We start from the raw sequence: 21,626 nt of genomic DNA, 5'->3' as shown, positions 1-21,626 counted from the left end.
TTTGTCAACAACAGGTTTTATTATTCAAATTGTAACTGCAACAGGCATGTATCAAAAAGGTCAATACAGCAAAGCTTTTACAAAATCTGGCTCGACACTTAAGTCTTCCCAAAAATGGCTGTCGCAACAAATTGTAAACAGTTTTATCAACAGTCTTACAGCACTTACAGCAAAATACAAATCAGCTAAAGTAAGAAAAGCACCTGTTATCTTTCAAAATGTTTAAACACAAACACAATTTGTGCCACTATACAGAATCAAAGTAGACAAACCAAACACAAAGAAATGGAATGTTCAAAGTCACTCGACCATTTTGTTTCCGTACAAAAAAAAAAAAAAAAAAGGACAGCTGGAGTTGTTCCTCACAACAAAAAGGCAAAGGGATTGGACAGTGCATTTAAAGACAAGCACACCATGCACTTGATGGGAACAGAAGTTGGTTTGGTCACTTAGCATAGTTTGTGCATAGTTATAAGGCATCAATCGAGCAGTCCTTTAGGTTGCATGTGGCTGTGAGAGACATTCTGCAGAGAGGAAGAGTCTCCTTCAGTAGATCCTAGCCAGGAACAAAAAAAACAACAAAAGAAAACACAATACAACCTTGCATCGCCCGCAGTCACCTCCTCCCCCTCTCCCTCCGAATAAGAGATTGGCAAAACCCTGAGCGAGTCGAGTTGCGTTGAGTGGAGTTGTAGGTGAGATACGTGTGCAGTGAGTAACTGATCCTCCAGTGCGGGTTCAAGTTCAACCAGCACCGGGAGAGTCGGAAACATCAGGAAAAGGGCTAATTTCTATAATACCTTCGCAGGATGTCTTGGGAGATGTCATGGAGACGAAGCTGAACACCCGACACCGTCGTTATTTGTGAGTGCAAGACCACGTTTTCAGCACAGGTGGGGGTGTTTTTACTTATGGCATCTGGTGTGTTTGAATAAGATTCTGCTCATGGCTTCAACAGTGGGATGACAGTTCAAACGAGTGGTTCTTCACATCTGTGCTTCGAAGGCAAACCGTGGAGCCGACAAGATTCACTTCAGTTCAAGGGAAAGAAACAACAAACAAGGAGATGCGTAAACAGTCTTCGTAGAGGCAGCAAAAGGACTGGGCTTGTCACATTTTTTTTTCTTTTCTTTTTTTTTTTTTTTACATGAGGAAGATTTTTTTTTAACACAAATGCAACACAGCATTACTCTAAAGTCTTAGGAGGGTCTCATGTCTGAATACTCCAGTTGTCTCAGTCAATTTTTAGTTCAGATCATTCTTCAAATCTTTGTTTTCAAATGGCACTTCAAAATACCAGAAAAAAATGTCTTCTTCAGTTCTTATACTGCTTTCCCCTTAAGGTTCACCAACACAAAAGTGGTGTGTTCAGTCAGTAATGCCAAAACTACAGTGGACAAATAAATAAAACAAAGCAAATAACAGAAAATACAGCAGTAGCCAAATGAGGTATCTATGTATTGCTCTATGCCAAAAAAGAGGAATAAAAATTAAATAAATTAAATAAAATCAGTGGTTTATCAAGATGGGAGGCAAAAGCAACAAAACATAAACAAAGGTGTGAGGGATCAGGCGGGGCAGCGGCCGGGCTGCGGGCCGTCAGATGCCCCACCGAGCCGCAAGTGTGTGATGAGGCCTCGAGGCCGAGGCCGGGGGGGGTCAGGGGTCAGGAAGTTGAGGTGAAAGGGCACACCAGGAGTGTCAGGATTCTCTGTTTCCCTGAGGTATTTCTTTGGAGCTGGTTCCTCCTGCGGCTGTAGCTGTGTTGCCTTCTCTTTGGGCGGCAACGTCTTCTGCGCCGGCGCCGGCCGTGCTGGGCTCCGCCTCCTCGGAGACGGAGGTTTGTTCCTGCTGCAGGCCGCCCCAGCTGGCCTTGTTCAACCCCATGTGGCCCAGCATGGTCTGAGACAGACGTGTGTCGGAGAAACGGGCCCACTCTGCAAACAGCGGCTCCGCCACATACGTCATGAAGCCTGAGGAGGAGAACAGGGGGCAGATGGAGATTCAGGCTAAATATAAATATCAAAAACAACATGTTGGCGAAAGGCGAATACAACAAATATACAAAACCGCTGCTCACCTATTTGAATGTTGCCGACTGTGTTCTTCTCTCGGTCATAAAGTGGGCTGACTTCAAGTTTGTGCTTCTTCTCAATGTCTCCTACAGGAGCGCAGTGAAATTAAATACAACAAATTTATCAACTATGTTACAGCACAAGTGTGATCAACAGAATTATAGACGATAAACACTGAACGAGCAGGGGACTAAAGTAATAACAATAGTTAAAGGAGCACAATGAAAGAGAAACAACATGAGCCAGCAGCAGAAAAGAAGTTAACCTTGTTGGAAGAATTCCTCTGTCACTTTCTCACTCCACTGTTTGCTCAGCTCCCAGGGTCTGCAGGGGTTACAGATGTCTGCACACTTCAGAGCCATCTGCACAGGGCGAGAATGAATAAAAGAAACAAATAAAAATTAAACATGAGCCTGCAGGTTTTGCTAATACGCAGGATGGTGCATGTCCAACGGAGGTGGGAGCTGACCTGCAGGATGAAGTGTCGGTGGCTGCCGTTGCCCAAGCACAGGTTGTCCTGGTCCAGGTGCAGGCGGAACCTGGACAGGTAGTCATTCTGTCTGCTGATGTCCGTGGCCAAGATTAAAGAGCCCAACTCCCTCTCCAGGTTCAGGCTGACGGGTCACAAAGTACATTCATTTATAAAGAATCTGCTTTCAAGGTTCGTGTTACCATTGTCTTTGTACAACTAAGTAGAAAAGTCCTTTGAAATAACTTTCTGAGGTGACATGTATAACCTTCCACTGTGTGCCATCTAGCACAGTGTGTAGCGGGGTTTTTGGGGGGGGTTGCTTAGCAACATTTCAGTGTCAGACTGACCTGTCCTCAGCAGGCAGATGGGAGAACAGACCAGTCTCTCTGAGCAGACCCACTGCTGACTTCCAGTGGTGGTTTTCCAGAACTGAGGTATTCTGGGAGTTCAAAAGGAGAAATTGTGTTTAGACGGATAAAGACAAAGATAAAGTAAATCCTGTCAAGATAAACAGTGACTATATTGGGAGGTTTTACCCTATAGAGTGTAGCTAGATAGTGGTCAGTCTTGATGAGGAAAGGCTGGTTGACCCCAGGATGGTCCAGGTCATGAGTGGCAGCTGCTATCAGTCCCAGCAGAATGTCATAGGAGGTCAAAGACTTTGCAAGCTACACACACACACACACACACACACACACACACACACACACACACACACACACACATACAAGATTGACAGATTATTTGACAGATTGACAGATTATTAAATACAAATGCTCTTTGATTTAGGCACTTCCAGATCCAGTTATAGACTGATATTCATGCAACTTTTCATGCAGAATCTCTATAGGAGATTTATACGATAAAACCCATGTAATAACATTCATCAGATGGATTAATGGTTGTTTAGGAAACCCTCCACTCTGCTGGATCAAGACGCTTCGTTTAGAGATAAATAGAAACAAAAGAACTGAAGCGATTTTCCCAAAAAGCAGATCCATGCAGCCCAGGTATTGGCCAACAACCAATCGGGTTACAGGTTCTTCCTCGCGCCTCACCATGGGTTCCTGCAGGTAGCAGTACATGGCCTGTGTGACATCCGCAGCGTGGACAGCGTTGTGGTACGGGTTGTCGCTGTGATAGTCCTCCTGCACCATGACCAGGAACCTCCAGAGTTTGACCATGTCCAGCTGGAAGAGCTCCACCAAGCCGTACTGGTTGAGCAGGTGGAAGGTCAAGGTGATCAGGCCGTTTCCTGAACAACAAGAGGACGGATCAGACTGAGCACTCTGCTTTCATGTGGTCTCATCTCACTCACATGCAACAAAAAGGGAGAAGTGCAGCATTGAACATAAATCTACTTTATCTAAACCTAACTCGCCTTCTTCTCATCTCTCTCAGATCGTGATATTTAATCATTATTCTCTCTTAAGCACTAAGCGCTGTGGTCCTTTTCTCTTGTTTTTGAGGTTCACAGCCAACATGTCCAGACACGTACACGGCAGAGCGTATCCTGTGGCTGAAGCACATTCTGATCTAATGAGGCTGCTGTCAGTGAAGAAACGTCTATCACTTTCAATATCCTCCATATATGAACATAAACAGGTTCAAGAGCAAGAAAGTGTAGAGAGAAGCTGTTGCTTTTTGTGGCCTGTCACCAGAACTTTCTATTTACATTGTGAAATTATCAAACTCCACAGCAGCTGAGCTGGAGAAGATCTCATAAATCCTGCATCCTCTTCAACACGACACCAAAACTACATCAACTGAGGTTGTTTTGTCTACTATTTACAAAGTAAAATGTACTGATTCAGTTTGTTTTCATTCTCATTCAGTAAAATCCTCTATGTTGTTCGTCCAACAGATGGCACCATTGAATCTGAAGCTGAGCTCAGCCTTGATTCCTCACTCAGCGCTGCGTTACTTCTGTTATCATGACTTCTAGAACAACTTATCAACAGTTTTTCAGATCATGTATTACCGTTTGTCAACCTGTCGAAGAGGAAAATGTCAAAATTCCAGTTCCCGACTTTTTCCAGCATGCACTAAAAGAGAGGAGAGGAGGGGGGGAAAGAGGCAGAGAGTTAGTGATGTGAAGTCCCAACAAGACAAAGTCTCACTGTGGTTTGATTAAACAGAGGTGTGTGTCGTACTCTGGCCTGTCCAGTGTAGTCTTCATCGAGGATGTGGAGCGGGATCTGCTGGGGGAGTCCTCGCAGCAGGCGGGATGAGTGCAGGTACCTCTGGAAGCTGAGCAGTCTGTGGACCCTCCTCTCTGGAGCGGTGCTGGACCCACAGCCTAGCCGAGCTGCACACACACACACAAACACACACAGAAATACTTTACAAAAGCTGTAACATGTGAGAAACTTTTTTTTTTTTTTTAATTCCAGAAGCTCATTAGGCTCGGAGAATCGTTTGGGTCGCACAAACTGGATGGAGATTTGACACCAACACCGCGATATACAAACAGCCGCTTGCTGACACAGCAGCCCACTCAATAAGCCTTTTGTCTGGGATCACACAGCAGACATGCTTTGTCAGTGGTCTCTCACACACAGACACAGACACACACTCACACCCACACACAAAAGCACTGTGTCTGAATAAACCGTGGCTGCAATCCGGAAACACGTCAGCACGAGGTAGGATTACTTGTGGGTTAGAATGTCACTCACACGCACGCACACACAAACACACACACACACGTATACATGCGCACACAAGTTCTTTGGAGCTGACTGTTTTATAAAAAGGTTTCAGTGACTGTAAAGGTGGTTATTTTATCACACACCTATTCATAATGCTTTGATAACAGGCGTCTCACAAGGTTTACACTAAGGCACGCCTCGGTCTTTATCGTCATGTGAAACACTGTGTGAGAGCAGCGCACAAACATCTGTCAATCCTGCCAGAGAGGAACAAACTGTGTGTAGAACTGCAGCTTGATAATGGAGAGTCAAGGCAGCCGGCTGTAACTCACACTCACCGTGAAGAGTCCGGAAGTCGATGCACAGGTACGGGTGGGAGCTTCTTCGTTCCGGTTCAAATCCAACCTGACTTCTCACTCTCACATCTCCTAGAAGAAATCAGCACTTATTTCCTCAAGATTCATGTTGCTTCATAAGAAAAAAAGTGTGTGAATGCGCTAGGCCAAGTAGTATTTACAATTATATGTTTTTGCATTATCTGCTGGTATTTATCTTGCTGAAGGACATCGCTACAGGACAAATGAACAGAGTGTGACTTAACATAAAGCTGTCCCACAGGTCAAGATTTTTTTTTTTTTTTTAACTACAGAGATTTTCTGTCATTGATCCCTCTGAAAAGCTGAAACTCAGTCTGGTTTTCTGGTAATAAACATATAAATAGAAATGTATATTAAACTACGTTTTGTTGCTTTTGTGTTGGCTGCCATTCTTTCTGTTTAACTTCTTTGTAAAGTACTTTTTATTTTTGTTTGTATGCTGGAAGTACAAAATAAATTGAACTGTACGGCTTCATTCAAGGAGAAACAATGGATTCTTTTGTAGGAGAAAGAATGTGTGTCCAGGCCTCATGGGAGCTGTTAAATATGAGCAAACTAATCAACCATTGATCTCTGGCAAAATAGGCAAGGTGTTGTTGGTTTTTGGTTACTATGTAAATTGATATGTATTAACCATAATGTAAATCAGCGTGTTATATAATATATAAAAAAAAAAAAACACGATCACGTTTCAGCTTTTCATTAGAGTTATGGAAATCATCTATCTCATAGTTAGCAGTCAAAGCTTCGTCTCTCTGTTGGCTCAGTGTGGTAAAAGCAAGCTAAAATAAGCAAAGGATAGTGATTTTGTAAATACTATTTGACCCAATCTGCTGTGTATCATCCATATGCGGGCACAGTCACACACACAAACACACGCTCCCACATTCCCAGAAGAGAAAAAATGTTTTGATCAAACAGCTGAGCATGCAGTGCCATGTCAGGACGGTCTGCTCTACTATTAGTACTCGGAGCCACAGAGAGTGACCTCCAGTCCATCTATGACTGGTCTTTATTAGTCAGGCAGAGGAGCGGGGCCGGGCCAGACGGCGGCCGGCCGGTCTGCTTGGAGACTGCAGTCGGGAGCAGTGAGAGCGTAGTGAGGTGACAGGATGGCGCTATGACACTGATGCAGTAAAAAATGCTAGTGTGTCGTTCCAGGCAACACTCTACAGTATGTATGGCAAGACGCTATATGGCGATTTACTGATCAAGGTGCTGAACAGTGCAAATGGTATGTTGTTTCCAGCTCGGCGCTTCTGATCGTGTCATGTGCGCATTGGGATTAAACTCAAAGCAGCCACACAGGTGTGTTCCCCCAACCAGCATGTTACTTACTTGAGAACAGCTGTTTGAATACTACACAAGTTCCTATCAAAATACCAAAAACTAAGAATTACAATTCAAGGCATAATGATGCTTAACATTATTTATTTTTTTGATATTTTGTATGTAAAGCTGTTGGTATGAATGTGGAAGAGTGACATCCATATCAGTGGCATTTCACGTGCAAAACTAAATTATGACCGAAGGGATAAAAAAAAAAAGAAAAACACTACAATTCATGCACTCCTAGACAGTGAGGGTGTGTGCATGTGCCCACATGTAAATACATCTGTCACATCTGCAGATGCATGTGCTACAGTTCAGCACGTGTGTGTGTGTGTGTGTCAGCTTGTGTGATTAGTGTGTTTTAAGAGTCACAGGGTCCATGTTTCCCCTGCGGTGCATTAGTGCTGGTGCTCTGGGGTGGATGTAGGTCATGTCATTATAACTGATGTGGTGAAAGCTCTGAGTCCTGCTATTTGAAAGCACATCAGCATTAACTGGGCGGACTCAACCCTGGCCCGCGCAAACACCAGTCTGCATTAGCGTGCCTCTCCTCACACACAATTTAATATAAAATCTACAGAGACAGATGCTTTATGCCCGCTGACGTACGAGCCTGCCATCATACTTAGCCAAGTAAAATGATTAAAAAAGCTAAAGCTCCTTCATGTCGGCTCGATAAATTGCTGTTATTCTGACTAGACGCACGTGGCAGCGGTCGACTCCCGGGCATTATCAAGCTGCAGAGGAGCAAAGTATAGCAATATAATGTGAAAGCTACAGGATTACAGGATTTCAACAAAAGACGTTGAGTAAGCCCTAAACTGCCCCGACTATTAAACGCTCCCTGCCTACTCACCGCGCTGACAGGATAACACTGTGAGCAACTCTGCTTTCCCTCTTTGTTTCTGCTCTCTCCCGGCCGACGGCATCAGCGCTATGAATCAGGAGGGTGAGAGTTGCACGTGTGTGTGTGTTTGGTGGACTGATGTCAGGGGTGCAACCAGCCTCTAATCACACCACTATCCCCAATAACCTTATCGACGGGGAAGCCGAGGCTGGCTGCCTCCTGGACGCATCTGGCTCCATCTGCCTCACAGAGCTATGAGCCCTCCACCCTCCCATCCATTTTCTAAACTGCTTATCCTGTTTAGAGTCGCTCAGGGCAGCTGGGCAAATGGACACACACACACACACACACACACACAGACGCATGCACAGAGGGTATGGACACACACACACACATGTACATATACACAAAAACCTAATTCTGCCTTTAGTCTGTTTAGGGTTCAAATGAAATCCTGTTCTGATCAAACTTTAAAGACACTAAACACTACAGATAGACGCAACCTGAGCTTAAAAGGCCGGGGATTGGGTGGACTCTGGACGTGCACTCCAGTGCGTCCATGTCTCTTCATAATCTCTACATCTCCCTCTCCCCCCTCTGATTCATCCATTTCCCATCCTGCTACTTTTTTTTCTCCCTTTTTTTTTTAAAAAGCCATTGTGTATTAGAAATGGACATGATCATGGAGGAGATAAACCTACTGATGTCTGGAAAATATAAGTCTGTGTGTGTCTCTGGTGGATGCGCGTGTGTAAAGAGAGGGGAAACACTTACCTAGCATACGGATGTACAGTGCTGTCTGGTCAGAGCTGTCGTAGGAGATGGCCCCTCGTCTCTGAACAAACACAAACAAATAAAATATCATCAGTAATTGTCGAATCTTCATATCATACAACATTATGTACATAAGAAATCCCACTGCTGGATGTGGCAGCCTCATATCGCCCAAACACAACACAAAATAAAGTCATTTTTAAAACATTCACAGAGCTATGAGTGCAAGGTGGTGTAATACAGTGCTACTGTTGGTTGTAATCTACTGTGTGTGCACGTAAACTGTTACCCTGATAAACATGTTCCAGCTCCATATCATTAGCCTGATACGGCACTTGCACTGCTGCTATCAGTCATGTGAGAAACATTTGAGTGATGTGGACACACACACACACACACTCATACTCATACACACAAACAGACACACACACTCACTCAGAGAACATTTCCCATAAATAGAAATTATTCCACGATCCATTTTCCAATTAGATCTGCCCACACCAGTGATATTTTTACAGTACAAAAAGGCAAAACATTCAGAAAGTATTCAAAAGAATATTTAGAAAAATATTTCTTCCTCAACTGACATCAGCAGGTGAATATAATTTGAATTTGTATTTGAATTACTTTAAAGGAGCCAACAACCTCCACACATCATCATTCATTCATTCATTCCTCCACAGCAGAGTATTTGATACATTTCTATAGCGGCCCTGATCATTTATAACATTTCAAACAGACTTTATGTCCAACTTTCCTTTCTTACAAGATCAATGTGATGATCTAAACACTTCTGGCAGCTACATCACAAGCAGACTTCTTTTAAAAGTAGCTACAAAGGGTGTCAATGTCCAACTTTTGGGACCATCTGTGAAATGTTTATTCACTGATCTAAATGTAGATTTGGACTTTTTTTTTTTTTTTAATTTCTTTTCCTTGGGTTAGTATGTTTAATTGTTTCATTTATTTGGAACTGTTGATCACACCATTGCATCTGAGCTTTCGTCACTTCACCCCATACTCCGCAGCAGACATGTTTGAACCAAAGTGGTGGAGCTCAGGTGTCGAGAAGAAGAGTTTTCACCACAAAAAAATGCTACTCTTTATCCCTGCCCTCCAAAGGTCAGCCCCTCCAGTAGAAGGTCATCTTTTCAGAGTGTCATTCTCATCATCCATATGACGGCTTGTGATATCATGGCTGTTCCACGCTTGAAAGGGCAGTGATGTCCGCTAAACATGTTCAAACATTTATAAACACAAATGATTCCTGGTGTAACACTTTACTGTTTATATCCTTAACTACTGCGCACTACAATATAAATATGCAAGTCATCTATACTGGTTCAACATGCAGTGAAAGTTCCCATCAAATATAACAACACATAAAATGAAACAAGGTTCCTGGAGCCAAAGTTATTACTGACAATATCACTTATCTGTTGAATAAGGGTGCTTCCTATAACCTGGGATGGCGAAGAAATAAAAGATTGTAGTAATTAAACTTAATAAGTTGCTTGTTTTATCTTCACTTGTGCCTACAACACCATTTTGTGCCAACAGTATGAACCAGGAGGTAGATGTGGCTGCCGCAGAGTCACGAGCACAGTGGTAGTTGTAACAAGTATAACAGTGGTTACTGCATATTTGCTCTGTCGACAGACAGCTGCTCCGAGTTACACTGAGGTGTTGGCTCACCTCTCTCTGCACTCTGCACATCCTGGCCCGACTCCAGGCCGACTCTCAAGTCTCCCTTCTGGGGCTACCCTCATCTAGGGTTACCAAGCCGGCATCACCGGCCGCATGGCTCCCTGAGGGACTCAATAAATGACCATCCAGTGCCACAGACTGGTGGTTGAGAAGTGGTTAACTAGAGTTTGGCCCGGTGAACGGCAGCTTGTTGAGCTGCTGGATGACTGAATGAGAAAGGAGCTGACTGGACAGAGAGCTCATAGTTTACTCTGGCCACCCCCACACCGACCAACCTGCGGGCCGGGCGTCATGAGCAGAAAGAGTTTAGAAGTTACGTCTCCTAAAAACTGTGAACATGAGCAAACTGGTGGAAAAGTAACAGAAACACAGACATGCTCCAACTGTGAACCCATGATATAGAGCACATTGATAAGGCTGATATATCTTCCTGATTGTTTTATGGCAACTGTCGACTGGTCAGACCACAAACACGTGCAAAGACAAATGTACACTCATTATTTCATATCCTTAGGGTTACTGCGAATCTCCTTCACACACACACACACACACAACCTGACGCTGTCTGTCCTCTAAGCTCATGACAGCCGCCAATCCAAAGCTAATATTTTACTGGCTAGCAAACAGCTTGACTCAGGGTGGGTAATCTGCAAAGCTGTATTTTAGTGTCAACAGGCCTCTGTGTTTACACACAGCACCGGTGGTTAGTGTGAGTATTATAGATTGTGTGTATGTACGCATGGGCTGTGTGTGTGTCTGATCTTGTGAGTGAGTGTGTGTATGTGTGTGTCAGAAGGTTGGTATCGGCTGCAACATGCGTGGGAACTGCATAATTCTGGCTCTAGGGCTGGGAATGAAAAAAAGTGACCAGGCCTGCCAATACTTGCCCAAACAAACCTTTTGGCCGAAGCTTGCAACACACACAAACACACACACACACACACACACAATTACATGCCACACACACACACACACACACACAATTACACGCCACACACACTCTCACTCTCTTATTGGTGCTGCCACCAGTTGGTACTGAAGTGGATGCCGGCATGTGCTCCCTTGTGAGCTGTACGAAGGAGTTTGTCAATGTCACATTCCCTCTGTGAATGGAGGGCAAAGTCTGAGTCACGTTTTACCCTTGAAAACGACCGGCCGACAACACGCACGCACACACACACACCCTTTGCCATGCCTCGCAGTGCCAACACATGAAACCATCCACCCGTGCTCCCGTCATGGTCCGATATTAACTTCAACCCCTTTTGTAAAGCTGCGTGTTTTGCGCATTCATGCTTCACAGCTGAGGGTGAGGGGAAATAAGGGAGATGCCGAATGTCAAAGGCAAAGGAGTGTCATTTCTCAAACGTGGCTTGTTATAAGTTTGGCGACTCTGATCTTTGCACACACTAATCAGAAATTTCAATCACATGAAACATTAGGAATGCAGCGCGGCAGTGGTTGATCTCCTTTTTAAAATGTGTCTTCGTTTTTTTGGAGCAGACTAGACAGGCAGCTCAAGGTTTCCCACATGTTGGTATCAGCATCTGAAATTTGGAGGATAACATTTTATCCCATTATGAAAGTCAGAAGCCTGTTTTGGATTTTTAGAAACAGTATGTTGTGCTGCTTTCTATTTGTCTTGCATCCTCAGTTCCTGGTGAACTCACTAACTCAATATGTGTATTTCATGCAATAAACTACAGAGAGCTCAACTCTTTGTGCTAACAATAAAACCTTTGCACAGGCCGGCTATAGCAAAGGTTTGACTGTGGAGCAGCTACAGGAGATATTGACCTGGTCGGTGACAGTAGTGTTTATTCCTTTGTTTGATACAAACTGTTGAGCAGCTGAAATTGATTTCAGACTTTGGTATTTTACTCTATAAAATAGTAAATGGTGTGATTATACAAAGACAATCAAACAACAGGCACAGCGACTAGAAATACTGGCGGCACAATGTCCATATCATTGGTTCTGATCATGGTTGCTTAGAGGTGTGTCATAGCAAAGGCATCCAGCTTAATGGAGATGTGCCAGTTGATCATAGGCCGATTGGAGAAAAGTACAAATAAAAAACCCCCGAGACATCACCAGTACCATCTTTGTCCGTCGTAAGAACCATAAACAAAAGAAAAGTGCTTCAGGATGTCTGGGTGGAGCTAAGCAACAAGTACCTTGAGACAGACATCTCTTAATCAAACAAGCCTTGAACAAAATCGCCATGATTCAGCTTCAAACTGACCACTGGTGTACACACACAGACAAGAAACGAAACAGTGAAATTTTTGAAGGAAAAACTTTTGATTCCAGGAGAGAGTCAGATGGATTTCTCCTTCTTGGCGCCAGCGTCTAGTGGCCATTAGAGAAATAACAGCTTTGGGGACTTATGTTTTGGCTTCGCTGCTGAGCTTTACTGGTTGCCAGTTTGCATTTGACCCACAGCCTCTGGCATCAACCAAGGCAGGGCTGGGATTAAAATTTCTACCAATCTGTCGGCCTGTGGTGGTTTTCTCTCTCCCGGCTCATGCAAAATTTGGGATGTAAAAGGGAAGAAATTGACTCGCGTTTATTAGGGAAGGAACTCATCTACCCATCTCTGACGTATCCTGGATAGTGATACCCAGAAGTACTCTCCTAGTATTAGTAATCAAGACAGGAATATATATGTATATTTAGTCAAATAAAGACACAGATGTAGCTCAGTAGCACATGTAGTTAAAGGGATACGCCAACATTTTAATTTTTTTTCTGTGTCTTGCCTCACTCCCGAGTCCATGACAAGCAGATAGACACCATCCTTTCAACTGTGCGTGCAGTAACAAGGGAGAGCTCGTATCGCCCGTAATTAGCTTAGCTCAAACGCTGGAAGTGTATTGGTAATGGTAGCCTGCCTCCACCTAAAGTCATCAGGGACACTCTTCAGCAACTCTAAACGGACCGATCTTCGTCTCAGAGCTGACAAAACCCTCCATCTTGAGTGGTCAAATGCGAGTAACGAGACGAGATCGGTCAAAACTGAGGGTTCAAGCAAAGACGGTTTATTTTGATTCAAGCTAGCTACATCGAGGGTAGGTTAGCTTCCTACTTCAAAGTAAAAGCGCTTCTGTATGTAAAGGGCAATGGGTGTTTTATTTTGTGAAAGTAACTGGAAGTAACCAGAAGTGCGTTGGTCACAACGGCTAGCTTGAGTAGCGCCGAATTCGTCCGAACAAAATTGTAAACAGCTGGTATTTAGACAAATGAACGACACACTGCTGATCTAAACGGCTACTTTCTCGCCTAAAAATGTTTGAAATGTTGATAAAGTGATATATTTACAGAGTTTAGAGCTAAAGTGAAATCAGCTTCTGACTGCTGATTTCGGCTTGGGTAGGAGGCAGGCTATCACTACCTATGCACTTCCAGTGTTTGAGCTAAGCTAATTACAGTCGATACGGCTCTATCTCCCTTGTTACTGTACGCACCGTCGAAAGGATGGTGTCTATCTGCTTGTCATTGACTCGGGAGTGAGGCAAGACACGAAAAAAAAAATGTTGGCATATCACTTTAAGTTAGTCACACACCTTAGCTTATTTAGTTAATTTTGCTTCCATGAGTGGTCAGCCAACAAAACACTTTTAAAAAACACAGTGAAGTAATTTTCAACTATTTGTTTTACAATTTACTCTTACTTATTTTTGAGGAATATATGGAAACATGTCACCTGCTTTGGTGGCCTTTAGCTGAACACCTAGTTGCAACCAATGTGTGTTTGTTCACAGCAGTTTGAGAAGAAGCCAAACTCCGCTTTCTTTGGGGTTTACTTCTAACAGCCTGTTTATTGTGCTCCCTGCAATTCCACATAAGCTTGTTTACATATGGTTCCGTTACTTATCTCAGCTTAGTCCCGTTGCCTGGGGGTCACACACCACTAAGGTTTCTGAGGTCAGGGGACGGGGTCACGTGATGTCAAAACTTCAGACTGTGTGAGAAACCCCAGACTCCCACAGTTAAATAGACCGTTAACACCACAAAAGGTTCAGAAATGTCAATTCATGTGACCTAATTGGACTACGGTGAAATTCTGCCAGTAAAGAGGTGTGTTGAATGTCTGCTTTTTGTTCCCATGAATGTTTGCTCAAAGCAAACAGACCAATGTAGCGTGTGTCTGCGTGTTTAAATCAAAAGGCACCGGCTGAGTCGCAAGATCTCAAATTCAAAACAGCTCGGTGGCTTCTTCAAACATGCTCTCTCGTCATCACGGCGTTGCGATCGAGCCGATATTGTGGTGTTACGACCTTTGTGTGGTATTTCAACGGTACAGTGCACAGTGCAGCATTCTCACACTTCCTTGTTTCCAAACACAGACATGAAACCTGCCTTTATGATGTCACCGCGTATTGAAATTGGGTTTAAAGGCCTGCTGCAACAGCCAGAAAGTCAGCTAGGGTCGAGCAAATGAGGAAGCCGGCAGTATCCCTATAAACTGACGTATCAGAAACAAAACAGCGCGCGCACACACACGCACACACCACACACATGTAAATTCACGAGATAAAAGCATTAGGACTCAGCACGGTTTCATAAACTGAAAGCTTCCTTCTGAGTTATGACCTCTTACAGCGCTGGGCTGTGTGGGACGGCACATTCCAGTAACTGAGTGCTAGGCCATAAATGTGGACAGGTTTGGAGTGAGTGAGTGAGTATGCGAGTATGTGTGTGTGTGTTTGTGCACCGGCCGCTGCATACACAAAAGCCCTAGATGGAGTCTACCTGTTGTAAGAGTGTTTTATGAGAACTGTCCACTCTGATACACTCCAGCTGCAGCAAGTGTTTGAGAGAGGGCTGCTGGTTGGAGGAGAGGCCCCGGGTGAACTGGCCCTGTGCCTCGGTCGGCGAATGACAGGGTGGTGTTGTGGCCCGAGACCAAAGCAGCATGACTGTGGAGCGGTAGGCCAACATATCTGCAACTGATGGTTTCCTTTTTTTTTATCATTTACTTTTTTAATGGTAGCTAAAGTGTCATAAAATGATTTAAGCCTTCTTTACACAGAGAGCTTTAAGGGGCCTTGTATAAATGTTCTCTATAAAACAAGCAGTATTAAAGGGTGGGGGAAGGGGGAGACTCAATGTCAACCCAGCGCAGGAATTTCATTCATTTCAAACATCATCCCCAGGCTCTAATTACTTCTCTGGCCCAGATGAAAGCCCCCCCCACCCCCCCAACCCCTTCTCTGTCTCTCTTCTGGATGTCTTAACCTTCTGAGGAGGGTAAACAAACCCCAGGTCTCCACACACACAGTGCACCTGTGGACAACTGGGTGACTTCTGCTTAATAAAACCATCCCTTCCTGTATGCGCTCATCTGGTGTCTATAGCGCTACGGGAAATATGATTAATATTCAGCCAGAGCAGTTGGCCCCTGACACTGTGTCCGTTAGTGTGTTGATGTGCGGAGCCACATTCTCACGGCCGATTGCACTCGACACTGCGGCACAAAAACAGAGTGGTCATGTGATAAGAGGGGCCCCTCACGGAGAGAGACAGACGGCCAAGGGGAAGGAGGGGAGAGCGTGTGTGTTTAAATGAAGACAGGATGTAAGGTTTGGCTCCAGTATATTTACCAAATAATGCACATCCTCACTTAATAACAAACAATGGCCATGCTTTACAGCTCGTTCGCGCAGAATTCTGAGAAGACCTCACTTGTGGCGCGGCAGGGGTTAACGTTTTTTTTGTGAAAGGTTGTGAAACACCAGGCTCAGAGTCTGAACGGCTCCTTCAGCATTCTTACCACATCCTGAAACGACGTCAATCCGATGGCACTACGCAGAGAGAGAGAGAGAGAGAAAGAGAAAAAAACCTTATCGCTTCAGTTAAAATCAACAAAGTAACTCCCTCAGAAAGAAGCACTGTAGTGTATTCCTTATCGGGCCTCTGCACAGAAACATCCATAGTGTGGATGAAACAAGCAGCGCTATCTTCCAACCCCTTACGCACTGGGCCTATCATCATCTCCTGTGCCTAAAGATCTGAAATGAGAAGGAGTCGATCTGGGGTCAGTGGCCGACGTACTCTCGATGCTATCTCCGAATGTGATATGACGGAGCGAGATGACAACAGATCAGTGTTTCCAGTCAAAGCTGCTTTCCTCCCATTATCGCCAGAAGCCATGTGACTACTCAGACCACATCAATATCGTGCATCTGTTTATTGATTCTTGTATCTCCGCTTGTTTTTTTTCCTTTTTCTTTTTTGAAAAAGTTGTCAATTGCACACAGCCTCATCAGAACGGCCGACTGAGTGTGTTACAAGTACCAAATCATGACTGGCCAGCCACATGGCACAGAAATATGAATATGCAAGCCGTGCCATCATTTACGCACAAATACGTGTGTGACTTTAGTTAAATGGGAACCACACAACCCTTTGCGTGTTCTCCCGATCATTTACTTCTGCATGAACCTCATCTCAGTGCTGTGTTTACCCTTCACTCCAGAGAAGCCAGAGGGTAGAAGCATGCGTCACTATATACAGGCAACATGCAAATCATCTTCCACTTCACTTTTAGGAATTAATCAACAAGCGGCCATCATGTTTTGTGTTAAAAACAATTGAAGCTTTGTAACAGATAAATGAGCCCATTTATTTAACGCCGTTGCGACGCTTTCGACGCCTCTTCAACAGCATATTCACACCCAATCCTAAGCATTCCATGACCACAGTGACATATTCTTCTGAGAGTCTATCGTGTCCTCAGCTCTACTCTTTCGTCCTCTGTTTACAAGAGGAAATGTCTTCATCTGCAGGGGAAGGGGAGGAGGAGAAGGAGGAGGAGGAGGAGGGGGGGGATAGAGGAGAAAGAGAAAGAGGGGAGCTTGTGAGTGAGCAGAACAAGATAGCCGGAGAAAGAAAAGAGACTGAGACTCCAGCCATCTGTGAGTCTGGCGGTGGGCCAAACCACTGCCCACAGAGCCCAGGCACATGCCTAACTGCCTCTTTCTGCAATGGTAGTCCAGCCCTGCTTCCACAAACAACAGGCCTGTGGAACCACACACAAAAACACAGCAGCCACCAAGGACAAATGCGCCCTTATGGTCATAAATAGGGCCCGAAACACAATATTTGTAGAAGTGTAATTGCTCTGTGACAAAGGCTGAGTGACACCGCCGTATGCGCGCATGTATGTTCGCACAGTTCTGCCAATGTTGAGGAGGGAAAAAAGACTATGACGACTTTATGTTCAATCGCTAAACCCCTTGCTTTTACCCCCCCCTTTTTTTTTTTTTTTGCAAAGCTTGAAATTGTTTGTCTCAACAAAAGTTAAATACAGATTATAGCCAAACTGTTTCACTGGACACTCTCTTAACACTACAGAGTGCACTGCTGGTAGCAAATTACCATTTTTTCACAACAAAGCAACAAGGAAGCGCAGTAACAACACCACATCTCACACCTGCCGGTTGAACTCTGGGAAATCAACCTGACCAACGGACAATGGCTTGACTTCTGCATTTGGAGGACAAGCGGGGTGGCATAAGGCCTTGGTTGGACTTTCTCCATCTTAGCATAAGGACCTCTGATAGCCAGGAACACCCCCCTTTGGGCTGCAAAGGCCAAGAGTTTAGTTTTACAAGTCCTCCTGACTAAAGGACACAGTGACGATGGTGTGACAGGATACCGACTGCAAGTATGGAGGGAATGATGTCCAACCAATTTATTGGAGATTTAATGACATCTTTTGAAATCACTATTAACCCAGTGAGATAAAAGAAGCCAACTGAGGGGGAAGCAACATTGAGGTCCTTTGATAGCCAAGGCAATGCTATGATATGGAGGTCTATGCATTAAGTCTCTGACAAAGCTGCCTGTGATGGTGTGGTAGGTTCAAAGCGGACACACATGGGTGGTTATGTGGAGCAGGGTCCTACACAAAGCACTAATGGACAGCCCATTGAAGAGGTCGCTCACACAGTCAAAGACAACGACTTAAGGCTGGGTTAATGTGTTGGGAGTTGTTGTGCTGCTCCGGGAGTCTCTGTTCATGAGAAAGTAGTGGGACGTGACGTGACCCAAAGAGATGAGACTACATGGTGCTGCTTTTGTGCAAAAACCACCGAAGCAAGAAGAAAAGGTGTTATTTCATGATTTTAAAAACGTATCACTGTGGTGAAGGGATACATTGACTCATGACTTGATGTGCAACTTTTCTCTGAGCTGGGGTTGCAGGCACTCGTGTGTCACAGTTACTTAAGCAAGTCCAACTTAACAACAGCATAACGGACACTTCGTCTTCTGACACACAAGCTCGTACACAACAGAGACTTAACGCTTGGGTAATGCATTGGGGATGCTTTGTACTGCAGCAAAAACCTGACCCCATGACATGTAGAATGTTTTTGTGGCCTATACCTGTTGTTTTCTGTCACCGCAGAGAAGAAATATAGAGGCTGGCTTGCCAGAAGAACAGTTTTTTTTTTTTTCCAAGAGTTCAAGACTCTGAGAAAGCAGGAAGTTCAAGTATGACTCAATGATTTATGTTTCTTTTGTCAATGTGTCAAGGGATGTTAACATACATATCAGTGACACGTTCCCTCTGACAAATGCAGCAAGTCCCAGCAGCACTGCTGGCTAAAGTGTAAGCCAAGAGGGCCTTTATCTATAGACAACATGCACAAATGCAAAGTGGTTTGAAGAGATGGTTACTTAGTGTGTGTGCGTGTGTTTTAGGTGTGAGAGATAAGAAAATGTTGCGTGCATCTGTGCAAGTGAGTGCTCACTGTGTGTGTGTGTTAGGGCCTAGATATCCAACAACCACCTGCAAGATTCCTGTGGATTATTGATATATTTGTTAAAAGGGTGCCGGCTCTGCGGCCTGTGGGATACTCACAGCCAAACCAGCTGTGACTAACTCATACAAAAAATAAATAAAGATAAAGTTTATGTATTTTTTAAAGAGAAAATATATATCTTTACCTGTGACAGCTGTCTTGGATCAGGAGCCCCGAACAGAGAAGAGCTGGAGCTGAAACTAATGGCTCCCCTCCGGCTGAGGACATGCTTGGGAACCGGCCTGTCTAGAGGCAAAACCGGCAGCTGATAACATACTTCCATTGAATAGTCGGGGCTGGATCCGGATCAAAAATATTAAAATATATATATATATCAAATGTATAATGAAAAAGATAACAAATGCGATGGGAAAATAGATGATTTGGTGAATTAGAAAATCTCCCCCAAGCAAGCCGAAAAAAAATAAATCTGTCAATATTGTGGAAACGATCTGCTATCGAGCTGCAAAGTATTTCTGTTCATTATGAGCGACTCAAAACTTGCCCAGATCGCCTTCATTGATGCTGCGTCTTCTCTACCTCCACCGTTTCACCTCCTTTGGTGTCATTCTGTAGGAAAAATTTTCATGCTGCTGTTGCTGTTGCATTTGCTGCTCCTTTCCTTCTCATTTTACTCAAATCCAGGCCCACGGACGACGAGACCTTCTTGCCATTTTCTGGGTCTCTGTGAAAACGCTTCCTCATTTTCAAAGCAGAAAAAAACGTCCGCTCATTTGCGTTTCGTGGCGTTTACGGATCCGCATATCACATATCCCGAAATGAAAACACAAAAGGCACGACCACTTCCAAAAAAATGTCATCAACATATCATATTGTATGCAACACCCGGCGGTGGGTTGAAGTGAGGCAGCTCCGAGATGTGGGACCTTGTCAAGCAGCCGCTGTTGGAGCCGCGGAGGGTTTTTCTCCAGATTCACACTTTAAACCGTTGGTGGAATAGGATGAAAACGTTGGGCTTTTCCGTCTTTTCTCAACGGCTGCTGCATGATGAAGGAGCAGTTGTCTAATAATTCACCGCTGACCGTACGACAGAAAGAAAGTGTCTGGCTGAGAGAGAGAGAGAGAGGGGAACCCCGACGTTCATCTCATTCACCGCGGTTCCGGCGGCTTCAACGGACACGCAATGGCACGTAACGCAAAAACCAGCGACCGAAAAACGTCAAATTAACAGCCTACGGTGTGTTTATGTCCCTACAACTAACCTACCTATCGTCCTAAACGTTAGCCTACTGTATGGGTTTAAAACGCACTCACACACCACCTGCCAGAGATGGTGCTGTTGGAGCTAGCGAAAAAAACGCCCTTGTTCAAGCTCGACCAATGGCGACGAGGCAGTTGTTGTAAAGTTAACGCTGATTGGACAAGGCGCCGTAGCGCTTATTAAAGGGTGTTGCTGATTGGCTAGGCGGCCAGGGCGATCCCAAGACCTATATGAGCAGTCGTTTGCAGACGGCGTGGACTTTCTCAAGGGTATTCCTCCACAACGGGGCTTGCCCTGCAGCGGTCCACATCATTGCCTGTGATTACCTTCCTCTCTCATGACTCATACTACTTGGGAACTGAGACTCACCGGGAGTTTGAAATATAGTCTAGGAAATACAGCAAAAATGCTGCAGCTCTCTTAGGCTGGAGACAATTTTCTCCATATGACAGTCTGTGGTGACTCAAGACAAACGCAGCTTGCATCGTAAAATAGACCGAGTTTGTCTTTTGATTGCCTGCATGTACTGGTTGCGGTTATCTGTCTCCACCAAACATGTCTTTGAGATACCGGCCTATTGATTTTTTAGCATGATAAGTGAGGCTGGCCTAAACATACAGCATTGAAGCACCACATGAACATTTTTACTGGAGGTGTCTGTGCCAAACGCATGCAGGGGGGGCAATAGATATGCCATGGCAACAGTCAGGCCTAGTGCCAGTGGAGGCTTAATTCCCCCCCACCACCCCTCATTTCCATGGGTCTGAATGTAGTTCCCCACAATCGTCCCCCTTACCCCACCCACCCCACAAAGAGGGCCTGCGTCCCTTCCAGGCAACTAAGGCAACACTGAAAAACACAACAACAAATGTGCCCTTTGATGGTTGCGGGTGGTGGAAAGAGTACTAAACTCAGCTAGAGGTGTATATATACTGTAGTAATTCGACTTCAGTTGCAGTGCTTCTATTTGAAACCACAAAAAAAGAAAAAGAAAACTGAGCAATTTAAGACAGTTGCATTTTGTTCACCTGAGAGGCGACAGTAATACTCTGAAAGCATGTCACAACTCATGCCCTGCCACACAAACCCTCACCAGTACCTGCCAAGATGTGCTCCCTTTTAATATCTTGTTAAATGTAGGTTTTCCTGCAACTTTTCCCTTTGTAAACCTGAGCAGAATATTTGATTAAAAAATAGTACAAAAAGTTGAATTACAGATTTTAGTATAAAAAAGGGAAATCAGATTAAATGCAGCGACTGTGCTTCTAATTAATAGGATACTTGTGGCTGTGACACACAACCTTGTAATGTGATGTTAACCCCCCTCCTCCCCTCCCAAATGTACGTGTAAATGAC

General features: G+C 44.4%; 1 protein-coding gene across 6 annotated transcripts; it reads right to left on the bottom strand.

Moving 5' to 3' along the window:
- Positions 1 to 20,350, bottom strand: pde7a (phosphodiesterase 7A). 6 transcript variants are annotated; one of them, XM_085763754.1, is made up of 14 exons: positions 19,554 to 20,280; positions 19,194 to 19,344; positions 8,529 to 8,589; positions 6,914 to 6,946; positions 5,537 to 5,626; positions 4,701 to 4,855; positions 4,529 to 4,592; positions 3,606 to 3,802; positions 3,084 to 3,215; positions 2,895 to 2,986; positions 2,545 to 2,689; positions 2,341 to 2,437; positions 2,081 to 2,161; positions 1 to 1,973 (listed from the first exon to the last, which is right to left on the bottom strand). In XM_085763754.1, exons 2-14 carry the CDS (start codon positions 19,329 to 19,331, stop codon positions 1,702 to 1,704), a joined length of 1,557 nt encoding a protein of 518 aa, XP_085619880.1. In that variant the 5' UTR covers positions 19,332 to 19,344; positions 19,554 to 20,280; the 3' UTR covers positions 1 to 1,701. The 6 variants fall into 6 exon arrangements, with proteins under 6 accessions (XP_085619880.1, XP_085619879.1, XP_085619881.1 ...); XM_085763753.1 differs by having other exon boundaries at positions 19,194 to 20,350; XM_085763755.1 differs by having other exon boundaries at positions 5,537 to 5,623; positions 19,194 to 20,350.
- Between the last annotated feature and the right edge of the window lie 1,276 nt (positions 20,351 to 21,626).

Source organism: Trachurus japonicus, chromosome 20 (genome assembly GCF_045865225.1).
Source record: "Trachurus japonicus isolate A0001 chromosome 20, Traja_1.0".
Taxonomy (NCBI): domain Eukaryota; kingdom Metazoa; phylum Chordata; class Actinopteri; order Carangiformes; family Carangidae; genus Trachurus; species Trachurus japonicus.
This window is presented reverse-complemented; position numbering and strand designations above follow the sequence as displayed.

Coding starts and splice junctions, on each gene's coding strand:
- pde7a (XM_085763753.1), bottom strand. CDS start 19,331: ATGGAAGTATGTTATCAGCTGCCGGTTTTGCCTCTAGACAGGCCGGTT. Junction 5,627..6,913: donor ATTCAAACAGCTGTTCTCAA/GTAAGTAACATG, acceptor GATTTCTTCTAG/GAGATGTGAGAGTGAGAAGT. Junction 2,690..2,894: donor CATCTGCCTGCTGAGGACAG/GTCAGTCTGACA, acceptor GTGACCCGTCAG/CCTGAACCTGGAGAGGGAGT.